We start from the raw sequence: 20,734 nt of genomic DNA, 5'->3' as shown, positions 1-20,734 counted from the left end.
TGTGGCTTGATGAACCGTGGCCAACATGAAGCCACGCCCTCGTGACGCGTTCAAAACGCGATGCTGGACGCGTTAAATGGCCAGGGCCGGGACGCGTTCGCCCTCAACACATCTTGTCCTCCCACCACCACCACCCCATACTGTCCCCCCCCCCCCCCCCACCCTGTCCCTCACATGACGATGTCCAGGACAAAACGCCCACGCGATGGTGAGACCGTCGGGGTACCTGCAGCTCCCAAAGTCAGCCCCCTCAAGAAGAAAGCAAGGATGACGGGAAGCCCGGTCCGACCGGGTGCGGCACCAGAAGAAAAGGCCATCGAGCCTGCATTGTCCACGCCTAAGAGGCACATCCGGGATGCACAATACGACGGTAGGTTGATACAGCCCCTCGTGGTTGTGACTCGCCTTGACATCCTCTATGGCCCGCCATAGACACTATACTGCCTGTGGCAGTCAAACGCGACAACTGGCCGGGCCTGGCTGGTTTCAAGACGTGGGTGCATCTGTGCGTAGGATCAACCATTCCGTTCTCCATGTTAGACGACGTGCTGACTATGCGCACCCGCCCAGCGGCGACATCTTTAGTATCGGTGCGGATAATCAAGAGAAAGTCTGGGTATGTGTGCGTTTGTCCGGTGCCTATGTTACTTACACTCACTGCATGGTCTAGCACGACTACCTGAGGGACAAGTTCCACGCCGAGGGAAGGGCGGCTGCCGAGGTCAAGAACCATGCGACCAAGATTGCATCCGTGTTGAGCGACCTCCCGGTTCAAGCCGACGATTATTGCGGAGAGCAACCTCCGACGAGAGAAGACACTCTTGACCCCGAGACGACCTTATACGGTGAGCATAAAGAGACGATGAGTTTGCAATCTAACGACTCACCTGCATCAACCAGTCATCTGGCTGGGCTTCTTCGATAGTTGGTGAGATTTTTCGCACATATCTCGCGCTTGGACACCTAATTACCTTGCAAATGGCAGTTACGAAGAGATTGAGGTGGAACCCGTACCCGTCGAGAACCACTCTGAAAACCTCTCCGACGACGGAACTGAAGAAGACAAAACTGACGAAGGGTCAAAAGGTCAACCAGATGACGAATGTGGCGGTCGAATCGAAGACGAATGTGGCGGTCGAACCGAAGGCGAATGTGGGGGCACCGAAGGCGAATGTAAAGACCAAGCCAACGACGAGCCTGGAGATTCAACGCTCGATGAACTTGATAATCAAACTGATGAGGACTCCGAGCACTCAACCGACGACAGACCCGAAAACCCGGCAGACCTCGATCACGAGCCCGAGGACGCGACTGGTGATGAATTTGAAGCTGCGTATCGAGTAACCCATAACGCACTTATACCGCGCCGCGTGCGTGAGCGTGCGGCACAGCGCGACCCCGCACAAAACCCTGATTTGCAAGATGTGGTTTCAATCCTGTTCGACAGCGTTCAATGTATGAGTAACAAGGCGCGCGCACGCAACTTCCTCATCATCGACGTACCCCCTGCGGACCGCGCGCCGAGGATGATGACGCAAGGATGCTCAGACGACGCCAGGTGGTTTATCCAGGTCTGGAACGAACACCTACGTGCCGCCGCACGAGAGTTCGCCAAGGACTACCCTGACGTGTCTCTGTTCGTTGTCTCGTCCCACAAGGTGTTCTCAGATCTGTTGGACGACCCAGAGGAGTGGGGCTTCGAGGACGAGGACGCAATGGAGACAAACGGAAAGATTTGGACGACTGATCGCCATGTGCCGGTGTCTGTCTCCGACAAGGTGCATCAGATGCTGGCAGACAAGATTGCGCTGGCAGTGTCGCTTGTCGAGGAAGACTGAAGGCGGGATGGGCCACACGGGCGTATTGGTTTTGCGCCACCGATTCCTTTCCCTTCAACAAAATGTCTATGATGTGTAGGATAGCGAACGTTAGCTGACGACGACTCGGTCATAAAGAACAATACGTGTATACCTCAGGTTACTATACTCTATGATACGACGATCACGACCATTATCAAGCATCGGAGAAATAGAACAGCGAGCGAGGGCCGTCGACATTGCAGCAGAGTAGATGGCGAATTCACTTTATGTAGGTATTCCTGAGTGTGCGTTGTCCGGCGTCGAGTGACATCGCCGCGCACCGCTCGCGACGCGCCTGTGGCTGGAAGTCGTCGTTTGAATCTCCGCTCGGGCACAACGCGACCCACGTGATAAGCGGCGCGCCGTCGCGCCCGCGTCCCGCGACAACTTGAAAGAAGTTCGCGTGTGAGCGACCTTGAATCCCCCTAGGCCTGGCGAACTGTACACCGAGATACGCCGCTCTCGAACAACATGTTGTTGCAGCTATGGACAACAGCTTTCTGTGCTGCCAGTGTCTTTCTGGCTGGTGTTCACGCTCAGGTCAAGGAGCAGATAACGGTCGGGATTAGTGACTTTGAATCAAGCTTGCGACTGTCAGCCCTCGGATCAAAGGATACGTTCAAAGAGCTCGCCCATGCAAGCTTGCCGGGCTACGCAGTGCGCGTCAAGAAAACCGAATTTTGCGACCCTACTGTGAAGTACGACATCCGATTTGTTTGACCGCTGGTTGAGCATGAGGCTAACCAATGGTGGCAGCGTATACACCGGCTATTTGGACGTCGATCATGGCGCGAAGCACCTGTTCTTTTACTTCTTTGAGAGCAGGAGGGAGCCAGAAACAGGTCCAAGTAATCTCGATGGCTGTTGAACTCTCACTGATACAGAATCGCGACCAGACGATGTCATGATGTGGATTAACGGTGGACCGGGCTGTTCTTCGTCCATGGGCCTCCTCATGGAGCTAGGTCAGTTCATTCTGCGGCGAGGAATATGCAACTGGTTATGACCGGGATATAGGGCCTTGCAAAATCGATATGACAGGCACCTCCCATAATCGAACGATTTGGAACCCGTACTCGTGGAACGCGGAAGCTAACATATTCTTCCTCGACCAACCGTAGGCCGTTTATATTGCAATCTTGCACACATGCTGACGAGGTTAATCGCTTAGGGTCGGCGTCGGCTTCTCGTACGCAGATTACGGCGAGACGATCGAGACCACTGAGGACACCGCTCGGAACGTGCATGCCTTCATCACCATCTTCTTCCAGACGTTCACCGAGTTTGCTGGACGCCCTCTGCATCTCGCTGGCGAGTCATACGGTGGACGATATCTCCCCGCGTTTGCGAGTTACATCTATGACCAGAACCGTATCGCGCAGGCAGAGGGACGCGAGACAATCAATCTACAGAGCGTGATCATTGGCAATGGCATCACGGATATCTCAACGTACGCACTCCCTATACGAACTAATGCAGAGTATGTGGTGAAGGACACATCCAAGATTATATCCTGGACGATATGAAATAGAGTGCGGCACAGCAGCCCTAGCTGCACCCTTCCAGAAGATCAGCACCTGCGTGCGGATGAAGATGGCGGTACGTCCTTTCTACAGCATGTAGAAGCTGTAGCAATGATTATCTATTGTATCGCGCTAGCTACCGCGTTGCCAGAAAGCGATGTACGCCAATTGTATCGACCAATTCGACGCTATTGACTGCAACGCCGCTGTGAACTTCTGCGACTCCGAGCTGAGTACGGGTTACTGGGCTAGTGGTGAGTCTGACACGCGAGAAATCTGGCAGGGAAGTGATATTGGTCTTCACATGCAGGACGCAACCCGTACGACATCTCGAAGGTGCGTGTCATCCATATGAACTCATCACACTTCTCACGCATGTCACCCCTCGTAGCCCTGCGAAGGCACAAGCCTTTGTTATGCCGAAAATGCCGTCATCAAGTCCTTCCTTGATGATCCCTCCATTCGCGCCCTCCTTGGCGTCTCCTCTGCATATAACTTCACCGCATGTAGCAGCGCGGTCGGGGCGGGCTTCCGCGCGCATCTGGACAAGTGGGCTGTACCGTCTCAGTACCACGTCGCGGGCCTACTCGCGCGCGGTGTACGGATGCTGATCTATGCGGGCACGTATGACTGGCAGTGCAACTGGGTCGCGAACCGGATGTGGGTCGACAAGCTCGAGTGGGAAGGCGCGGAGGCGTGGACGGCAGAGGCATGGAGGGGGTGGGATGTCGGCGAGGACGTGGCCGGCGAGGCGAAGACGCCAGCCTGTAAGCGGGCGTGCGAGTGCGGCGTGGGGGCGGGGCGGGGATCGTCGCACGGCGGGCGTGGGTGTTTTACGTGTGGGCGCAGGGATTGGCTGGAGGGCAAAACACGACGATTTTCCCAAGTCCAAAAACGTACTTTTTTCGGGCATGGATTCGCCTCCCCGCAGGGAGCTCGCGTGTTATGGGTGGTCAAAACTTTTCGTCCATCGCGCAAAACGGGGCCCGGTATGTACATGTTGACGAACAAAAAAAAAGAAGCCCCCTCTCTCTGCCTCGCGCGCTGCAACGCATGGCCCCTCCCCCTACACAGGTGCGTCTGTCCCTCGTCGAACGTCCGTCGCCGCGTGTACATACAGAGTCAATACAATCACTTACCCCGAGTACATGGTGACGTCGTGCCCAGAGTCTGCGACGAGCTCGCCCTCGCAGATAGTCAGCGAACACAAACAACGTACTCAAGGTGGGGAAGACTCACGCGACGGCGAGACACGTCTTATGGCCAGCAAGTCGGCACCGCATGCTTGCGACACTCCATCGGCGCAAGTCATCAGCGAACACGCAATGCGAATGCACAGACGACACAACTCACCACGTATGAGCACGCGAATGTGGGTCGCGAACGAGGGCCAGAGTCAACGCTGTCGTGCGGAATGGACTCCCTGTGCCGAGGAAGACCTGAGTATGAGATGTCGCCCCCGTGTAGTCAGTGTGAGTGATGCAGTGTGAGTGATCCAGGAGATGAGCTTACGTCTAGGAGGTCATTGACTCGCCGGACGGAGATCCATATACACATCGTCGTTCGTGACGAGACGGGCCGCCGACTTGGACCGTCGTTAACAGCAACAGCAGAGTGGCTGCGCTTGCGCGGAAGACTGTGTACGAGGGCCCGTGCAACACAGTCTCACATCAGCCACGAAGCTTGAAGCCTCAGGGCTGACTGGATGACATACCTCGTGTACGGCCCAGGAAGTTGCTCGCCGGACGTCGATACATCGACATCGCGCAGCATGCGATCTTAGGCGAGGAACTCGGTGGTCGCGACGATAGCCAGGATGCAGCGCCGACGCGCTGCGCACTCCGACGAGCAAGCCGGATGGGCGGGCCTATCGATTATGGCATCGGGTCAGTCTCCAAGACAGAGTATCAGTGGATCATCGACGTACCTCGGACACGGCCCAGGGGCCCGGGGTTGCTCGCGGGACGTCGATATATCCATACATTGTTCTTCTGCATCCAAGGTAAGCATGTGGATGACTAGATCAATGACAGCGACGCACCTAGGACATCGCGCGAGAAGTCGCTCGCCGGACGTCGATACATATAGATATTGCTGTTCCGGGTACAAAGTAAGCATGCGTGCCGGTAGATCACTGACGCACCTAGGACCCGGACATGGCGCGGGACGTCGGTCGCCGGGAGTCGATCTATATATACATCAACGTTCATGCCCATGACTTCACTTGATCCACCCAACGAGCCTACGGAGCAGCGCTCGCGCGCTGCGTGCCCGGGCTCGTACATACGCAGACAAGGACACGTATGGCCTGTTGCGCACGTCACGTCAGCCATATGGACGGCAGCAACTGAAGACGTACCTTGCACATGGTTCAAGACACTGCTCGCCGGACGTCGATACATACACACTTTGATGTTCCGGGCCTAGGTGAGAGCTCGAGCCTTCCAAGGTACAAGGTACCTGTTGCCCTGACATTGATAGACACGGACCTATTGAGCACAGGCACGTCACGTCAGCCATACGGACAATACCAGTGTCGGATCGACAGCGCACCTGGCACATGGCCCGAGAAGCCGGTCGCCGATACATACCTACTTTGCCGTTCCGGGTCTCACGAACAGTATAGGCGAGTACGCATACCCTACCATTGATGGACCAAAGGCTGCAAAGGTACGAAGGACTTGTTGCCCTGACCTACACTCACGAACTTTGTAGACACCGACGCATGCTACTGAACGCGCTTCACGCCGATGGCGAATCCGTCAAGGTAAGTTGCTCATGTGTTCAATCATGAGCACGAGGAGCACGTACGCGCCGTTCGCTGGGAGTTGGTCGGTATATACATTGCCTGACAGGCCAGGCGGTCAGCGGCACTCACGAGTGCCTGTGAAATCCGAGAAGGTTAGCAGTATCGATCACATAGCCTGAGCAGTGCTGACACGCTGCTCCCTGTTGACCGGCAGACAGATTCGCGGATGTGGGCAGCGACCCTCCTGCTCAGTGCGGTGTCAGTAGGCGTCGGCACATGTGCAACTGGCTGTCTACGCACCGTTGCAGACACCCCGCTCGCGGGAAGACGATCTATACATACATTGCCTCGCACGGCCGAGCCAGGCCGGATCTGGGCGTGCAGCAGCAGCGGAGACGTACGAGCAGTCGATATACATTGCATCGACCGGAGTGTCTGCCGTCGCAGATCAGAATGAGGAAGGTGAGCATATATTGTCATTGCTCACCTCATGTCTCGTCGTGATACCCGGCGGCAGGGAGCTATCGTGCTCGCAAAGCGCAGAAGAACATAGGAAGGGATGATGTACTCATGGCCCTTCGACCTGTCATCTTGAAAATCTCCGTGACGCTGTGACGTGCAGAGGCAGTTGCATCAGGAAAACCCTCTTTCCGGAATTCGTGATAACACATTGAAAATCCCACTAATACAGAGAACGTCACGAATTGTGAGACTTCCGCGTCGTGTTTGGTCCATTACAAGTAATATCGGACAATGTCCTACTTTGATTATGCACACGGTAGTAATTCAGGTTGCTTCCGAGTTGTCAAACCAATATCATAATAACAAGTGATGCTATGTACCGTGAATCCAGACTACTATATACTTCGGGCTACCTGACATCTCACAGTGAGCAAGCAGACGAGCACTAAGGGCAGATGAGCAGAGAGCGAGTGAGTGGACGCGAGTTTGGGTCTATGACCTGCACCTGTCATCCTCCCCATCCTCCCCGCTCATGCTCGCGCATCCCCGCTCTCCATGCACGCATCCGTACGCCCTCCCAACTACTCGCTACTGCGCCCGTACCTACGGCGCGCTCGTCGGCTTCGTGTGCAAGCCGGGCACTGGCCCTGCGCGCTCGCGGTCCGAGTCTGCGAGTTGCGCTGGCGCACGCCACGGCCCTGCTCAACGTCGCCGCCATCTGCCGTCCCTTGCTCAAGCACGCGCGGGTCGTTCGTAGGCTGAGCTTGTGTGCTGGGCAGTAGTCCTGCACACTGCTCGCGGTCGCCGCGCACGTCATCGCCCGCCTGTGTGCCCGCTCGCCCGCCTGTTTGGCTGGGTGTTCATCAGCCATATTGGTGTACTGGGCATTCGCCCGGCGTCCTCGTGGTCGGCGCGTGTGTACTGGCACCAGCTGCTTGCTCGTCCGCCCGGGTAGTCAGCTCACTTGTCCGCCCGGCAGCTCGTTCGTCGGCCGCGTTTGCATGCAGGGCATTGGCCCCGCGTGCTCGCGGTCGCCGTACGCGTCGTGCAGCAGACTGCTACACCTCACTGCATACTGCGTTCACTGTTAGCGTACCCATCCGCCTGCATATGCACTCACCTAAGCCCGAGACATTGTCTGCCCTTTACTCGTGTGTCCACCGTCCGTCCATCCGACTCCATCGGCGATGTCTGCACGCAGAGTATGGGCCCTGCACGCTCGTCGTCATCGCTGTCGCTCAGTTGTTGACCACGGTCCGTGTTGTGATTCGAGCTGTCGATGTGCTCGTGGTGTGCACGCCCAATTCCGCGCACTATTGCAGAAGGGTGTCGGGCGGGTGGTAGGAGGGCGGTAACTTACTGGGAGCGACGGACAGTCAAGAGACGGCAAATTCAGATGCGGCGTAAGGGCAGGTATGTCTGCCCTGAATGAGATCTGCATCGAGTCACATGTTCACATCGCCACGTCGGCGCCTTGCTCGCCCGCACGCTCATCCTCCTGCCAGCTCGTTCCTCTGCCGACCTGTCGTTCTTGCGCATGCGTCCTCTGCCGACCTGTTGTTCTTGCGCATGCGTCCTCTGGCGGCTTCGAGTTCTCGCCCGCCCGCCCTCTCTCGCCTCCGTGCCCGCTCTCGTCTGCCTGCCTGCTCGCCTGCCTGCCCGCCAGTGCTCGCCCCGAAACCTCGACTCCTTCGTTGCGCCCGAACGGGCTGCTCTCCGGAAGCACTCAGCCCTTCCGCACTCATACAGTGACACGTTCGCCCCGAAAGACGCGCGTATACCCACCCATCACAGTGTCGAAGCTGCTCTGAAAGCCGCGACAAACAAGCTGTTCAATGTAGTATCCGGCCTCGCAAAGCGCAAACCCGTCTCTCAGCTAAATGTGTCTCCGGACTGGGTGCGAACCGCAAGTCCTTTGATAGCTCTGAAGCTGACGCTCGCTTGACCAAGCCCTTCCTGCCTCCGAGTCAGGCTCACCGTCTGTCGGGCCCTCGTCCGTCTTCGCCGTTCTTCCTCGGAGGCACCCTCTCTGGTACTGGTACGGGTCCGAGTTCTTGTCTGTGAACAGATCTCGCCCACTGATGCTGCCTGTCCCGTCTTAACTGCAGACCACGGGCTCTGGAGACGACCTGAACGTGAACCACGCGCATACAGTTACATCCGGCGCTGCTGGCGGCGGCAACGTCCTGGAATCGCACTCTGCGAACAGCGACAGATACAACAACCTCCGCTCACTGGGCTCGAACAATAGCGAGCACGGCCATGCTCGTCCGCGCGTTTCCTCTCATCTGTCTCTCGACGAAGATGAAGATGAAGATGACCGGGGTCACCCTAGCGGTGTTCAGGGTCAACGGGCCTTCCCGGACGACTCGGCCGATGCGCACGCGGGCTCAGACGACGCTCCTTAGGCGTCTCAGCCTGGCTTGCATAGGTCGGTCAAACACATTCACCAGCAAGACTTCGAGGAGGAAGACTTTGCGTACGGGACTCACTGGTCGAAGCGGTACACTGAGCTGGATGGGCAAGGCCTCGCGGCGAGTTGAGCCTTTCGCCTGCACTGCCTCCCGCCTGCGCCGCCTCTTGCCCATGCCCAATTTGACCTCTGCTCCCTTTCGCCCACCCATCTCTCGCCCACGCTCTCTCTCGCCCGCCCACTTGTCTACCTGATTGAGTTGTACACTCACCCGCTCGCGCTCGCTCGTGCTTCTGCTCGGCCATCCGCTAGCTCACACGCCCGTGCTTTCTCTTGCCCATACATCAAGTGTTGGCTGGAGTCATACGATGGATAGGTACCGATCCCGAGTGGTTCACAGGTATTATACATTAGAAGTAGCTCGCCGACGAGTAGTAGTAGTAGTAGTACTGGCTGTATTGTCTTGGATTGCCAACAGTACATTGTAATGCATTCCACGTTTTCTGATACCTATGTGTCTGTGTGCTGAATGTACTGCGAACAATAAGGGAATAAAGGGAATGATCCATATAATAGTGTAGAACCCTGGCCCGAACACCGCTGCATTCTTCGCAATATCGTGTTATTCGTATTTGAGTTCTCGACCATAGCGAATATACTGCTACTACAGCGAACATACGAATGGCTACAATTACTCGTCTTTCGCGGTAATAATACAACATTCGTTGTTATTGCTCAAAGAGGGTTTTCCTGATGTGCTGCCGTACCTCATCTTCTACGGATCACGCCGCGACTGCACTCATGCAGCATTCAAGTTAGTGTGAGTCGCATAGTACTTACATCTGCGTCGGCCACAGCTCGGACGGGGTCAGGGCGGCAAGATAAATGAATGCCCCAGATGGCAAACTCGCCATATCCCAACCAGATACCTGGGCGCGCTCGTGGCACCGGGATCAGGCAAGCTTCGCGACTGGGGTGCACCTTTGGTTTATGTTATTACATACAATGCCATTGATGATGCACGTTCATCGGTCAAGTAAATGTAACTAAGGGCAGAAGATCAGTACACTCGAAATCAAGACCATCGCATGCTACCTACAATACGACCGTGTCTTCGGGAAAGCACAGTCAAACCGCGAGCATCCTAATTTCACACGGCGCATGCCCATCTAGCCGCAACCAGTCAATGATTTGTAGATAATTCATCCAATGCGACTACAACGTACCTTCCAGACCATCTATTCAAATGATCGCAGATCCATGATGACATGTCGGTGCATCTGTCCACGCATTTGTGTAGATGCGGGCAGCGGAGGTGGCTCGCCTGGGCTGTGAATACTCGAGGATACCTGGCCCAATATGCCGCTGCCTGTCTACTACTAGTAGTCCGTCATTAGTACGTCGTCGAGTCAACTTGAAGCTGTCAGTCGATGCACTTACAGTCACGATACCTCCGTGCTTACATAGTGACGGACATACTGATGAGCCTCCCGGCTTCAAGCTAGGAGCCTGACCTGTGCCCTGATGAGTCGGACTGGGTCCTGATGTGAAGCCTCACTTGCGTACGAGACAGTCCGATAGGTTCCAGCAGACAAGTGACATCATCAGGAAAAGTACATGTGGCTTTACGGCGGCTTAAGCGGCTTAATTAAGCCATTAAGCCAGCGAAGCCAGTAAGCCGAGGCGGCTTAAGTAAGAAGGTCCAGTTGCTTATTTCAAGTCGGGTCTGCTTAATCAAGCATGCCAAAGCGATCTATAAGCCCCACCCAAGTTCATTTTAGGAGGTATATAAGTCCAATTAAACATCGCTTAAGCGCACACTGCTGGCTAACGGGTTCTGCATAGACACAGCGAATACATGATAGCATTGATTCGGAAATGGTAAATACAGGATCTACAACAGTACAGGGAACGGGCAGTCTGCAGACGGGTGGAAGAGAGGCGAGCAGCGAGCATCGATCCCTCCAACGACGACGGGGACGCGAGATGATGACAGTCGCAGATAAAATTGGCAGCAGGCGAAACTGCTCGCTGCTCGGCTGGACGCTCATTCCAACTTCGCGCGCTCGGCCGAAACTGACACTACTGGGTAGAAATAGGATCCGTACATTGTGCATCAGTACCGTCGAGTTGTGCTGCACTGCGGCACACGATGCGATGATGTAACAGGCCGGTCAGGCCACTGTCCAGGATCGACCCATATTGAATGTGGCGGCGGGCTGATCTACGAAAGGACTTTTGCTAGTCCGAGTCAGCGAACATGAGCGGACGTCGACTAAAATCACAACTCACCAGGCAGTTCTTTCAGCGGAGGCCTGACGCACGCTCCTTCGGCGCTGCGATACTCATTGGGTTGGGCCCCGCAGGACCTGGGCTTGTCGTATCAGCGTGCGGCGCATTGGCCCTCGTCGTCCCGCCGCGTTCAACGACCGTGTCGCCCGGCGCTGCATTGCGCGTGTCTCGGCTACACGTGGGTGCTGTGTATTGGCATCGTCCGCATCATTTGCCTTCTGTTTTCTTGCGTCTCCTGGGGTGTCATTTCAGCCTGCTTCGTACTCACCTTTGTCCTTGATTGCACCCATGTACATCTTCAGTTCGCGACTTGCCATTCCAAAATACATCCAGTGGGGAGATACACTTGGGCGAGCAGACCTCATCCACTTGGGCGAGCATCTGCGGATCACCCGGCGATGGGTGCGGTGAGCAGGGGGTGATCGTCAGCTTCGAACCTGCACGGTCCAATACGGCATACTAGGATAGTAGTCTCACCGACACCTCAATCCCAATTGACCAGCCCCAGACCCAGCTACGTGTACGCAATATCGGCGAGAGTATGTGTAGCGAGACCACGGCAGAGTTGTATTCTGGCGGACAGTGCGTCCCGGATCACCCTGAGCAGCCTTCGAAGAGCGCGAGAGTGGCATGGAATGAGGACGATTCGTGCAGCCAGGAGGGCGTAGACACGACGAATGAGACGACGTGGATGCATCAACGTCGCCAGCGCAGACGTAGAGGAGAAGTTGAGCGGGAACAGGACAAGAAAGTGGCGATAGAGGAAGCCAGACAAGTGCGGGCACTCTCACCTGAGGTGCTTGTATCCTCGCCGGCTACGGCCTCCAGTTTGCCTTGATATCCTTCACGAGCCTCCGAGTCCAGCGATGACGCGTCCCTGGAGCTCGGAGTCGTTACCTTCGTGGGCCGCGCAATTTTTGGGCGCAGCAGGCAGATGGACCCGCCACATCTCTTGTGGATGCGCCCGCCTGAGTTTCCTGGAGATGGGCTGCGGACAGGCGAGCGTGGGCAGGAAAGAGGGCTGATGGGCGGCGAACGCGAAGGGACTCCCAGGGAGAGGGACTTAGCGACTCAACGAGTCAGAGCAAGGGCACGTGATGTCTCGTACCCGAGGCGCTTAGCACTTCTCCGAGTTCTCGCGAGCTGCAGCCTCCACGTCGACGACTCGACGTCAACTCAACACTGCGGTAAGTAGCGTCGAAGCACACGCAAAACGCGACAGGGAAGCGAGCGCAACACAGAGTTGGGGGAGGTGGGCTCCGACAGGGCTAGTACAGGTGAGTGCGATGCTCGCCCGTCTTCTCGTCCTTCTCACCAGCCCGTCCGCCAGCCCGCTCGCTCGCCCACCTCGCTCGTCCACCTGCCTGGCTTCTACAACCTTCCCCACTACGGCACGAGTGGAACTATCCATCTCATCGTGAACAACCACATCGGTTTCACGACCCACCCGCGGTTCGCTCGTTTGACGCGGCACCTGTCCGACATCGCGAAGGCCACTGACGCGCCCATCTTCCACGTCAACGGCGACAACGTCGAGGCGGTCAACTTCGTCCGCCAACTTACGGCCGACTCGCGCGCGAAGTGGAAGAAGGACATCGTCATCGACATCGTCTGCTACCGTCGCCACGGCCACCAACAAGTCGGACCAGCCCAGCTTCACGCAGCCGCGCATGTACAAGGCCATCGAGAGGTAGCCCACACCGCTACCCAGTACTCCAAGTACCTGGTCGAGCGCGAGACGTTCACCGAGAATGACGTGGAGGACCGCAAGAAGTGGGTCTGGGGCACGATAGAGAAGGCGGCGAGTGGCGCAAAGGACTACGTTCCGACGAGCAAAAGCGGCACTCCGCATCTTCCCGTCCCCAAAGGAACTGGCAGAGAAGACGCTCCCCGCGCGGACCACCGGCTCGACGGAGGAGACCTTGAAGCGCATCGGGAAGGCCATATCCACCTATCTTGAAGGATTCACGCCTCAACGCAACCCCACACGTATCCTGAACACCGAGGGAAGACTGTGGAGGAGGGGCAGAACAGCAACTGGGCAACCACTGAGGCCCTGCCTTCGGGGCTCTCGCCCTCGAGAAGGTAAACGTACGTCCGGCCAAGACGTCGAGCGCGGTACCCTCGCAGCGCCACGCCGTCATCCTCGACCAGGAGAACGAGCAGCAGTACGTCCCACTGAACGCGCTGGGGTCCGGCCAGGCGCGCTTCGTCATCTGCAGCTCATTGCTCTCCGAGTTTGGCACGCTCGGCTTCGAGCTGGGTTACTTGTTCGTCTTGCCCGACACACTGACCATCTGGGGGCGCAGTTCGGTGGCTTTGCAAAACGCGCAGTGCATCATCGACCAGTTCATTGCGTCCGGCGAGCGGAAGTGGCTGCAGCGTACCGGCGTTGTCATGAGCTTGCTATACGGCTTCGACGGTCAGGGTCCGGGCACTCCAGGTCGATGTTCGCGAGGAAACTGCTTAGGATAGCTTAGGATACTTTGTCATAGTATCTACTTACACTAACACTTATTTGGCTTTGCGCGGCTTGATGCGCTTAGCTGCTCCTCAGCCATCCTAGTGGCTGTCCGGAGCTAAGTACCCTAAGACAGGTCAGTCAGCTAAGACGGATGCAAAGCCACGGAAAGCCGCCTAAGGCGGCTGAAGCAACATGTAGTTTTCCTGATGATCGCTGTGAATGGCTGAGATGAAGTCAATACTATATCGGGAAGTTACTTACAGTCGGGCGGGTGTGGCTCGCGGATCTTCGCTCTCGATGTGAGGTTTAAGTACACAACCGCTGTTGAAGAATCACAAACAGTGAGTATGAACACAGATGCAACGACAACAATTGCGAGATATACTGACTGTACATAGGCCCACACCACTGAACATTGAAGGTAGGAGCGGGCAAGAGATCGGCGCAATCGGGGACTCGGGGAGGCTACGTCGACGAAGGGGGGCGAGGCATAATGACGGTCAAGAGTAGTGTGTCTTGCCTCTCTGCCCACTGACCTTTATGTTGCTGGTGCTCGGAGCCTCGGCTCATGCATATCAAGTGCCAAACTCATGTGTCAGAACAGCTCATACCATATTTGCACTCACCGGAATGATGCTCGCCTCAACAGTGCCACAAATGCACATCAAATCCGCCACTCATCTCCTCTGATGTGCCCGGCGCCTGTTTCACGTCAGTCTATTGTGCTTCCCATGAACACTATGTGACATTGCTCATGCTGTGATTCTGATCTTACTCACTTCCTTGGGTGTACTGCTCATTCTCAGAGCGACTCAGAATGATTCTCAAAGGTGAAAACAGCTTTGTTGAGTGGACAACTTGAAGCTGAGATCAACAGGCAGACCAATGGCTCAGCAACATCACTTTGTTGACATTGCTCAGAAGTTGACCGAGCTGGACTGGCATGCAATTGATACTTACCTGATACAGCATTCTGCCATGACTGTCCGTGACAGACTCGGAACTCAATCATCAGTAACATTCGCACAGTAGGCCCACATCATTACTAGTTACGGAGTGAGGAAGTGGATTACTCACTGTTATTCCGTCACAGATTGCCTTGTTACAATCACCCGGTGAGCTCGTGGAAGCAAGACACGGGAGGTAGTATCCCCGATATGGTAATCCGGAACCCGTAAGCTTGGGTGGGACGACTCGGTTGGCTACGAGTCCGAGTCGTTTGCGGGGAGCTTTACGAGCCAGCATATGCTATAAAAACTGCCCGGAAATGCGCACGGCCGCGCATTTCATGTGTAGTTTGTCAAATCCTACATGGCGCTGTCGACACAGAAACGTTCCGATGATCATGACGTCAGTACAACCTGTGTCGCGCGCGGCTTTGATAACCAAGCTGTCTGACAGGCATCCGAGGTTCTGTCAAAGACGCACGACAGGAAACGGAGCGTATGCAGTTGAGGTACATAACCAAGTTCGTTTCTGGCACGGTCACGAGTCGTGACGCGTCCAGGACCCGACGTCAAGCTTCAGCGCTTCAGCCACAGCTTTCCTCTTCCCATCCATTCACCTGCCCGCTCGCCGACATTGGTTCCTTCGTCTTGTCGGCATATATGCGTCTGCAGTCCAACGACTGGGGCCCATCTTTCGGGCAGACAATCAATCTCTGTGGGCCAGCTCCGTCTGCGTGCATGTCCTACTAACGGCGTCGGCTACTAGTTATCTTCAACCGTCTCTGCACGGTCTTTGCGCGATACCTCTGCGTCAAACACTCACCTCACTTTCATCGGCTTGAGCTACTAACTGCGTATTGCGCCCTGCTGTCCAGGCACACTTGCAACCACATGCGCCGAGTCGGGGCAGTCAATCCACGTTCTACATACCAAACACCGGCTAGCCATGAACTCGACAGATCCTGTCAAACGAGCTACAATCGAGTGGCTCGGACGGGGCGCGCGGCGTGAGGAGATGGTTGGCCGGGAATCATATAACCTCGGTGAGTCTACGTGCCTGTTTCTGAAAAGGATATCTTTTGCCTGTGACATGGGTCATGATACCTTGAGGACGGAAAAGGGATTTACGTGCCTGGAATACATTTGGTCATGACTCGAGCGAGAATGCTGCAGCGAGTAGCCCGATCTTCCCTGGCGGGACGTCGGGCACCATTCTACTGTCTGCTGTACAATCGGCTGCAATGCATACGTACCGTCATGCGTTCTCCACGTTGATCCGAGCGCTGGCAGAGCGCGGCAGACGGGCATCCCACCGTCTCTCGTGTTGCGGATAGTATGACCAGAGGTGGCTATTTGGCGCGAATGTACCAGCTAGGACCGATCACATTGCCGGTCCAGCTCCTGGCATATCGTGCGCCCGCGTGATCACATCCTCCAGCAATGTCAACGGGGACAAAAACGGTCCATCCTGCGGGGATCAGTATTTTATGCGAGACATGCGCGGCGTCACATCGGCTCTCACCCGATTTCTATCTCTAGTCGGGCATACTATTGACTACGTGCATCGAAGACCCACGCGCGATCCCGCTACCGCGGCGTATTGCATACAGGCACGCGAATTGCCATGCATGACGCGTGCAGGTATACACTTGCTGCTGTAATAGCAAGGCTTGCTATCCCGGCGAGCAGATTCATTGTGTCCCGCGCGTAATGAGACGTACGTCGTGCAATTGCATGGCTGCTCGACGCATACTTCTGCGTTGGCCAATGCGCAGTAAACAATGCGAAGCATTGCGGCGTTGTCTGCATGGCCGCATCTCGGCTGCCCAACCCTGCTTCCCGTCAACCGTCAGAGAGCGCAGAAGATGCAGAACAGGCCAAGATACGGTCACTTCCATCTCAGCCTCGTGTTGATGACGGCGACGACGCACGAGTCAATGACTGGTCCGGACTCCGAATAGGGTCCAGTAGCAACTGTTCCGTGGCACGGATATGCATATGTTCCAGAGCCCCGGTCCGCGTTTGCTTGGACGGCATTCAGATCGTCCAATATCCTGTTGGGTACCTGTGAAATCACTGATCTGCGCGAAGGCGTTCAACTCGAAGATGTGACGGGCTGCACAGAAGATGACGTCGGCGAGCAGCCGACTACCTCGGACGCATTGTCTAGCCATCGTGCAGAGTCCCTGACGCTGCGCCTATGACGACCGGTTTGCGGTGCCAGTGCGAGCGTTGAATCACGGTGCATAGCTCCCAGTCGAGCTTTCCGCGTTGTCCGACTCGTCGGGTCACACGGGAGATGTGCAGCGAAGCTGAATTGCACTCCCCTTCGCGAATGAGACCGAGCCCTACATCTACGATGCGGTGTGCATGCGCTGGGAATGAAGCCCCTGGCGCATACGCCGCAGAGACTTGAGCATGAGTCTACTTACTGTCCCGCAGCGCCTCCTCCGCCGTGTCCGTGACACCTTCTAATGGTACTGATTTCTTGCACTCTGAATCGATTGGGTTCACCTACGAGCATGACGACACCGGACAGTCGTTCCGTCCTGGGACATGCACACTGCGTGTCATCCGAGGATATATAAGTATGCGGTAGAGCAGCCGCAGCAACTCGAGAACATGCGAGAGCAGAGTCGCGTGTGGTCGAGTATTCAAAGCCGAGAGGCGTGGAACAGCGAACTGTCCGCAGTCCCGATCTACAGAGGTGAGTATTGCGTCGACGCGGACCTCTGTACGCTTACGGGAAGGCTCGCATTCGCCGTCAGGCTCCGCAGTAAGTGTTGACCCTCAGCGTGCATGTCTTCGCCCAATAGGCTCGCAATGACCCTGAATGTCCTCAGTAAGTGCCGTACGTTGCACTGTCCCGCTCCTGGCGCAACCTGGCCGTACGGCTTGACATCGGCAACTCGTGTTTGAACCCCTCGGCTTAAACGAGGATGGTACGCAGCACGCAGAACATCAACATATACATGTCTGTATAGACTGCTCGAAAATATGGTATATACTACTCGGCCGCTCCCAGCCTGCTCGTACGTCCTCTCGCTCTGTTCCTGCGCTTCTGCATCTCCACTGTTCCCATTAGGTGCTGTCACCCGAGTCACGACGCATAGGCCGTCCAATGGCCTGCGTACTCCACCGCACCAATTCGCAAAGTGAAGGCTCGTCCTTGACGGCGTCGCTTATTCGTGCTCTTCAAAGCTCGGAAGACTGAACCTTGAACAGCGGTGAGTTAGCCATCTCGCCTCTGCAAACTCGATCGGCGTGATGCGCAGTGTTTCGTGAGCAAACACCGGCACCTCAAGCCTTGCTGACGATGGAATCCAATGTGACCGGCGACTCGGGGCAGATTCCACAGCTTCCGCAAGACATGTAGCTCGTATGATGTGAACGCCGGATGCTTGGTGTATAGGTGCGTAGTCTCTTTGGTCGCGAGTCGTGGGACACGGGGCCTGTTTCATGGTTGAGCTAATTCTTGAATCCTCGTAGCCCAGCTGTCGTCGAGACTCGCAGAACGAATGAGATCGGTCGCTCGGCGTCGAGCCTGTTCGATCTCGTAGACCCATCATCTCCAGCGAAGGTAGTGCGGAGAATGCGCGAACGCCGACGTATACATCGCTCGAAACCCTACCGGTCGCTATTGACACTCCCGCCCTTCCGCGCTCTGTGCTTCAGCAAGTGTTTTCTATGCTCCTCGATGGCTCTGTCGCCGTGGTCCATCACCAATTGCTTGCGTCCACTGGCACCGCGGGACTCATTCGCACAATGAAGAGGACCCGGATTCAAAGCGGTTTGAGTCGAGCGTGCGAGTCCCCGACTGACGGCGATGCCGGACTCGCCATCCCGCTCACGTCAGTCCCTGGATTTCAAACCTCTCCAGGCTGTCGTCTCGGTGAGTCGCTTTTCTCACACCGGCGGAGCTCAAGCGATCGACTGGCCGTCATGAGCTCTAGCTTGAGTCCTTTGGTAGCAAGCTGTTTCGCACCGCGTCACCCACTGGCAGGCCCCGACGAGATGCATGCAGCTGGTGGAATACCATCAAGTGAGTGACATCTCAGTCTTGTACGACGATGCCATGCACTGTTCCCATCGAGCAGGTTTTGTCGCACCACTCGGTCAGAAGCGTTCACGGTGCACGGGTGCGTAATACACTCAGTCGACTAGCTGTCGTCCGGCGCGCCCTCCGAGACGAGATTGCTCACGCCGACGTCCGCATAACGAACGAGTTCAGCAGCTCGACGTGATGCTCAGTGGCGAAGGGATTGGCAGGGGCGAGAGGCGGTGGTCATCGAAGGCGTCACTGCCTGTGCCCCGAGAACTGCAGACATTCCTTTGGTAGCTACTTCCGCGCGTACACACCACAGACGGAGGTGTCGTGCTTTTTTGACTGGCCAACTCGCAGGGATACCACAGGGGGACGCGGCGACGGCTCTGACGTCGCTCGTGGTCCATGTCCACCATGTAGAATAGCTCAGAATATATCTATTCCTCGAGACTACATACACGGTCACCGTACCTACTTCGAGCAACGTGCACGACGCGCCAGTCGTCCGTCACGGCAAGCGTCTTCTGCACAGCAGGGATTGAACCGTGCACAGGCAGTCGTGCACGCAGACATTGTGCCGACGTCGACGTATGTGCGTCGCCGCGCGGCGTGTTCCCACCGTGGTGTCATGCCCTCTGCGTCTGCACCCGCCATCCTCCCGATGAAACACAGCTCCCGCCTCGCATACTCCCCGAGCCGTCCCACCACACCCTCCAGCTCACTAAACGACAGAACATTAGCACCAGAAACACCGCGACAGCACTCACCTCGCTCATCCCCGTGGCGCAGAGGATGGTCTCGTCGACGAGCAGGCTGAGGGCGATGCGTCAACGGAAGCAGCATGTCACATCCGAGGAGGAAAGAGGCCGGGCGGCGAGACGTACCGCCAGAGCTCGCTTGCATGAACGGCTCAGAAGACTTGCTTCGCAGGCTGGACGCGACGAGAGGCTGCCGTGCCGAATGGAAGAACACCGCCTGCGCATCTCGTACGATGCTGCAGGCCGCATCGCCCGGATCGCACTCCCGTGGGCCGCAGGACGCCACGCGTATCGTCCACCTGAGAGACGCAGGCCATACCGGCCATACTTCCGCCGTCGTGCTGCGCAGTGGACGAATCCGAATCAACTCACCATGACGCGCGAGGCTGCTCGTCCCGCAAAGCACCCTCAGTCCCGGAACGTCCGTCAAAGAAGAACGTGCACGGACCCTGCCCGATCAACGCGCACGTACCGCATGCCCGGGCCATCGAGCACGGGCCCGAACGTCGGCGTCGGTGGCATGGACGCCAGCCTCGTCCATGCCAAGTGGCACCACGCTCGCTTCCGCGGACATCGCGCAGGATATGCCCGGAAGACCCACGGCGCCCCGGCCGCTGCCATCGCACTCTCCAGCGAGGTATATAAGCGAGGGCCTGTGGGTGAGAGGAGGCATCGGTGAGTTGCATTTCCGACCGCGTCGCATGGGCGAGTACTGACTTCATTACCATAGCGGAGCGGATGTGCTCGCCGAGTGAGCGCGCCATGGCGACGGGCTGCGTGGTCTGGTTGTCGTGTACGGTGTCGAGGTCGTCGGTTCTCGCGCTGATGGGCGAAGGTACGTTTTCTTGAGGTTGAGGCGGTCCTGGAGTTCGCTGACGACGGGTGACCTGCTGTAGGGCGTCCCTGCGGAAGTCTTCGTCCGGAAGGACTTGCAGCTGACGAGCCTCGTCGATGGCTGCGGATCGTGGGGAGCGGGCAGCAACGACGCGCTGCACGATTGAGGGGACCATGTGCTGTATGTCTAGAGTAGTGAGTACAGATCGCTTGTGCTTGGGGAGAGGGGCGCGGGACGGGTCGTGGGCGTACGTACGTAGGGTCACACAGGGCGACTTGCGATGTATCCGGGCGTGCACCTTGCGCGTCGCTGCGCACTGCGGTCCGTGGCTGCGAGAAGTCAGCGGGCGGGCAGGAGATCGCGGGCGGTCACCGCGCAGAACGCTTG

General features: G+C 56.8%; 5 protein-coding genes across 5 annotated transcripts; all 5 read left to right on the top strand.

Annotated features, from left to right (window-relative positions):
* Positions 1-180: 180 nt before the first annotated feature.
* Positions 181-1,838, top strand: B0H18DRAFT_1116638 (uncharacterized protein; the record flags this gene model as incomplete). The annotated part of the gene is made up of 6 exons (XM_048033465.1): positions 181-370; positions 433-505; positions 571-616; positions 671-845; positions 901-928; positions 986-1,838. The coding sequence occupies 6 exons, from the start codon at positions 181-183 to the stop codon at positions 1,836-1,838; spliced, it is 1,365 nt and encodes a 454-aa protein (XP_047896367.1).
* A 492-nt stretch (positions 1,839-2,330) lies between these two features.
* B0H18DRAFT_1083684 (Alpha/Beta hydrolase protein) lies at positions 2,331-4,386 on the top strand (the record flags this gene model as incomplete). The annotated part of the gene is made up of 10 exons (XM_048031693.1): positions 2,331-2,557; positions 2,616-2,701; positions 2,756-2,824; positions 2,877-2,976; positions 3,031-3,309; positions 3,365-3,458; positions 3,519-3,636; positions 3,693-3,718; positions 3,774-4,149; positions 4,232-4,386. 10 exons carry the CDS (start codon positions 2,331-2,333, stop codon positions 4,384-4,386), a joined length of 1,530 nt encoding a protein of 509 aa, XP_047896366.1.
* Positions 4,387-11,586: 7,200 nt separating this feature from the next.
* B0H18DRAFT_1116636 (thiamine diphosphate-binding protein) lies at positions 11,587-13,773 on the top strand (the record flags this gene model as incomplete). The annotated part of the gene is made up of 5 exons (XM_048033464.1): positions 11,587-11,705; positions 12,494-12,575; positions 12,629-13,120; positions 13,167-13,287; positions 13,352-13,773. The coding sequence occupies 5 exons, from the start codon at positions 11,587-11,589 to the stop codon at positions 13,771-13,773; spliced, it is 1,236 nt and encodes a 411-aa protein (XP_047896365.1).
* Positions 13,774-16,437: 2,664 nt separating this feature from the next.
* On the top strand, positions 16,438-16,850 carry B0H18DRAFT_991907 (uncharacterized protein). Its single transcript, XM_048045090.1, has 3 exons — positions 16,438-16,544; positions 16,602-16,667; positions 16,720-16,850. Exons 1-3 carry the CDS (start codon positions 16,491-16,493, stop codon positions 16,819-16,821), a joined length of 222 nt encoding a protein of 73 aa, XP_047896364.1. The 5' UTR covers positions 16,438-16,490; the 3' UTR covers positions 16,822-16,850.
* A 3,035-nt stretch (positions 16,851-19,885) lies between these two features.
* On the top strand, positions 19,886-20,714 carry B0H18DRAFT_1209125 (uncharacterized protein; the record flags this gene model as incomplete). The annotated part of the gene is made up of 3 exons (XM_048036305.1): positions 19,886-20,171; positions 20,243-20,347; positions 20,409-20,714. 3 exons carry the CDS (start codon positions 19,886-19,888, stop codon positions 20,540-20,542), a joined length of 525 nt encoding a protein of 174 aa, XP_047896363.1. The 3' UTR covers positions 20,543-20,714.
* Between the last annotated feature and the right edge of the window lie 20 nt (positions 20,715-20,734).

This window comes from Fomitopsis serialis (assembly GCF_022376445.1).
Source record: "Fomitopsis serialis strain Sig1Antser10 chromosome Unknown B0H18scaffold_15, whole genome shotgun sequence".
In the NCBI taxonomy this organism is placed as follows: Eukaryota; Fungi; Basidiomycota; class Agaricomycetes; order Polyporales; family Fomitopsidaceae; genus Fomitopsis; species Fomitopsis serialis.
The sequence above is the reverse complement of the archived record's forward strand: the minus strand, read 5'-3'. Positions and strand labels throughout refer to the sequence as shown.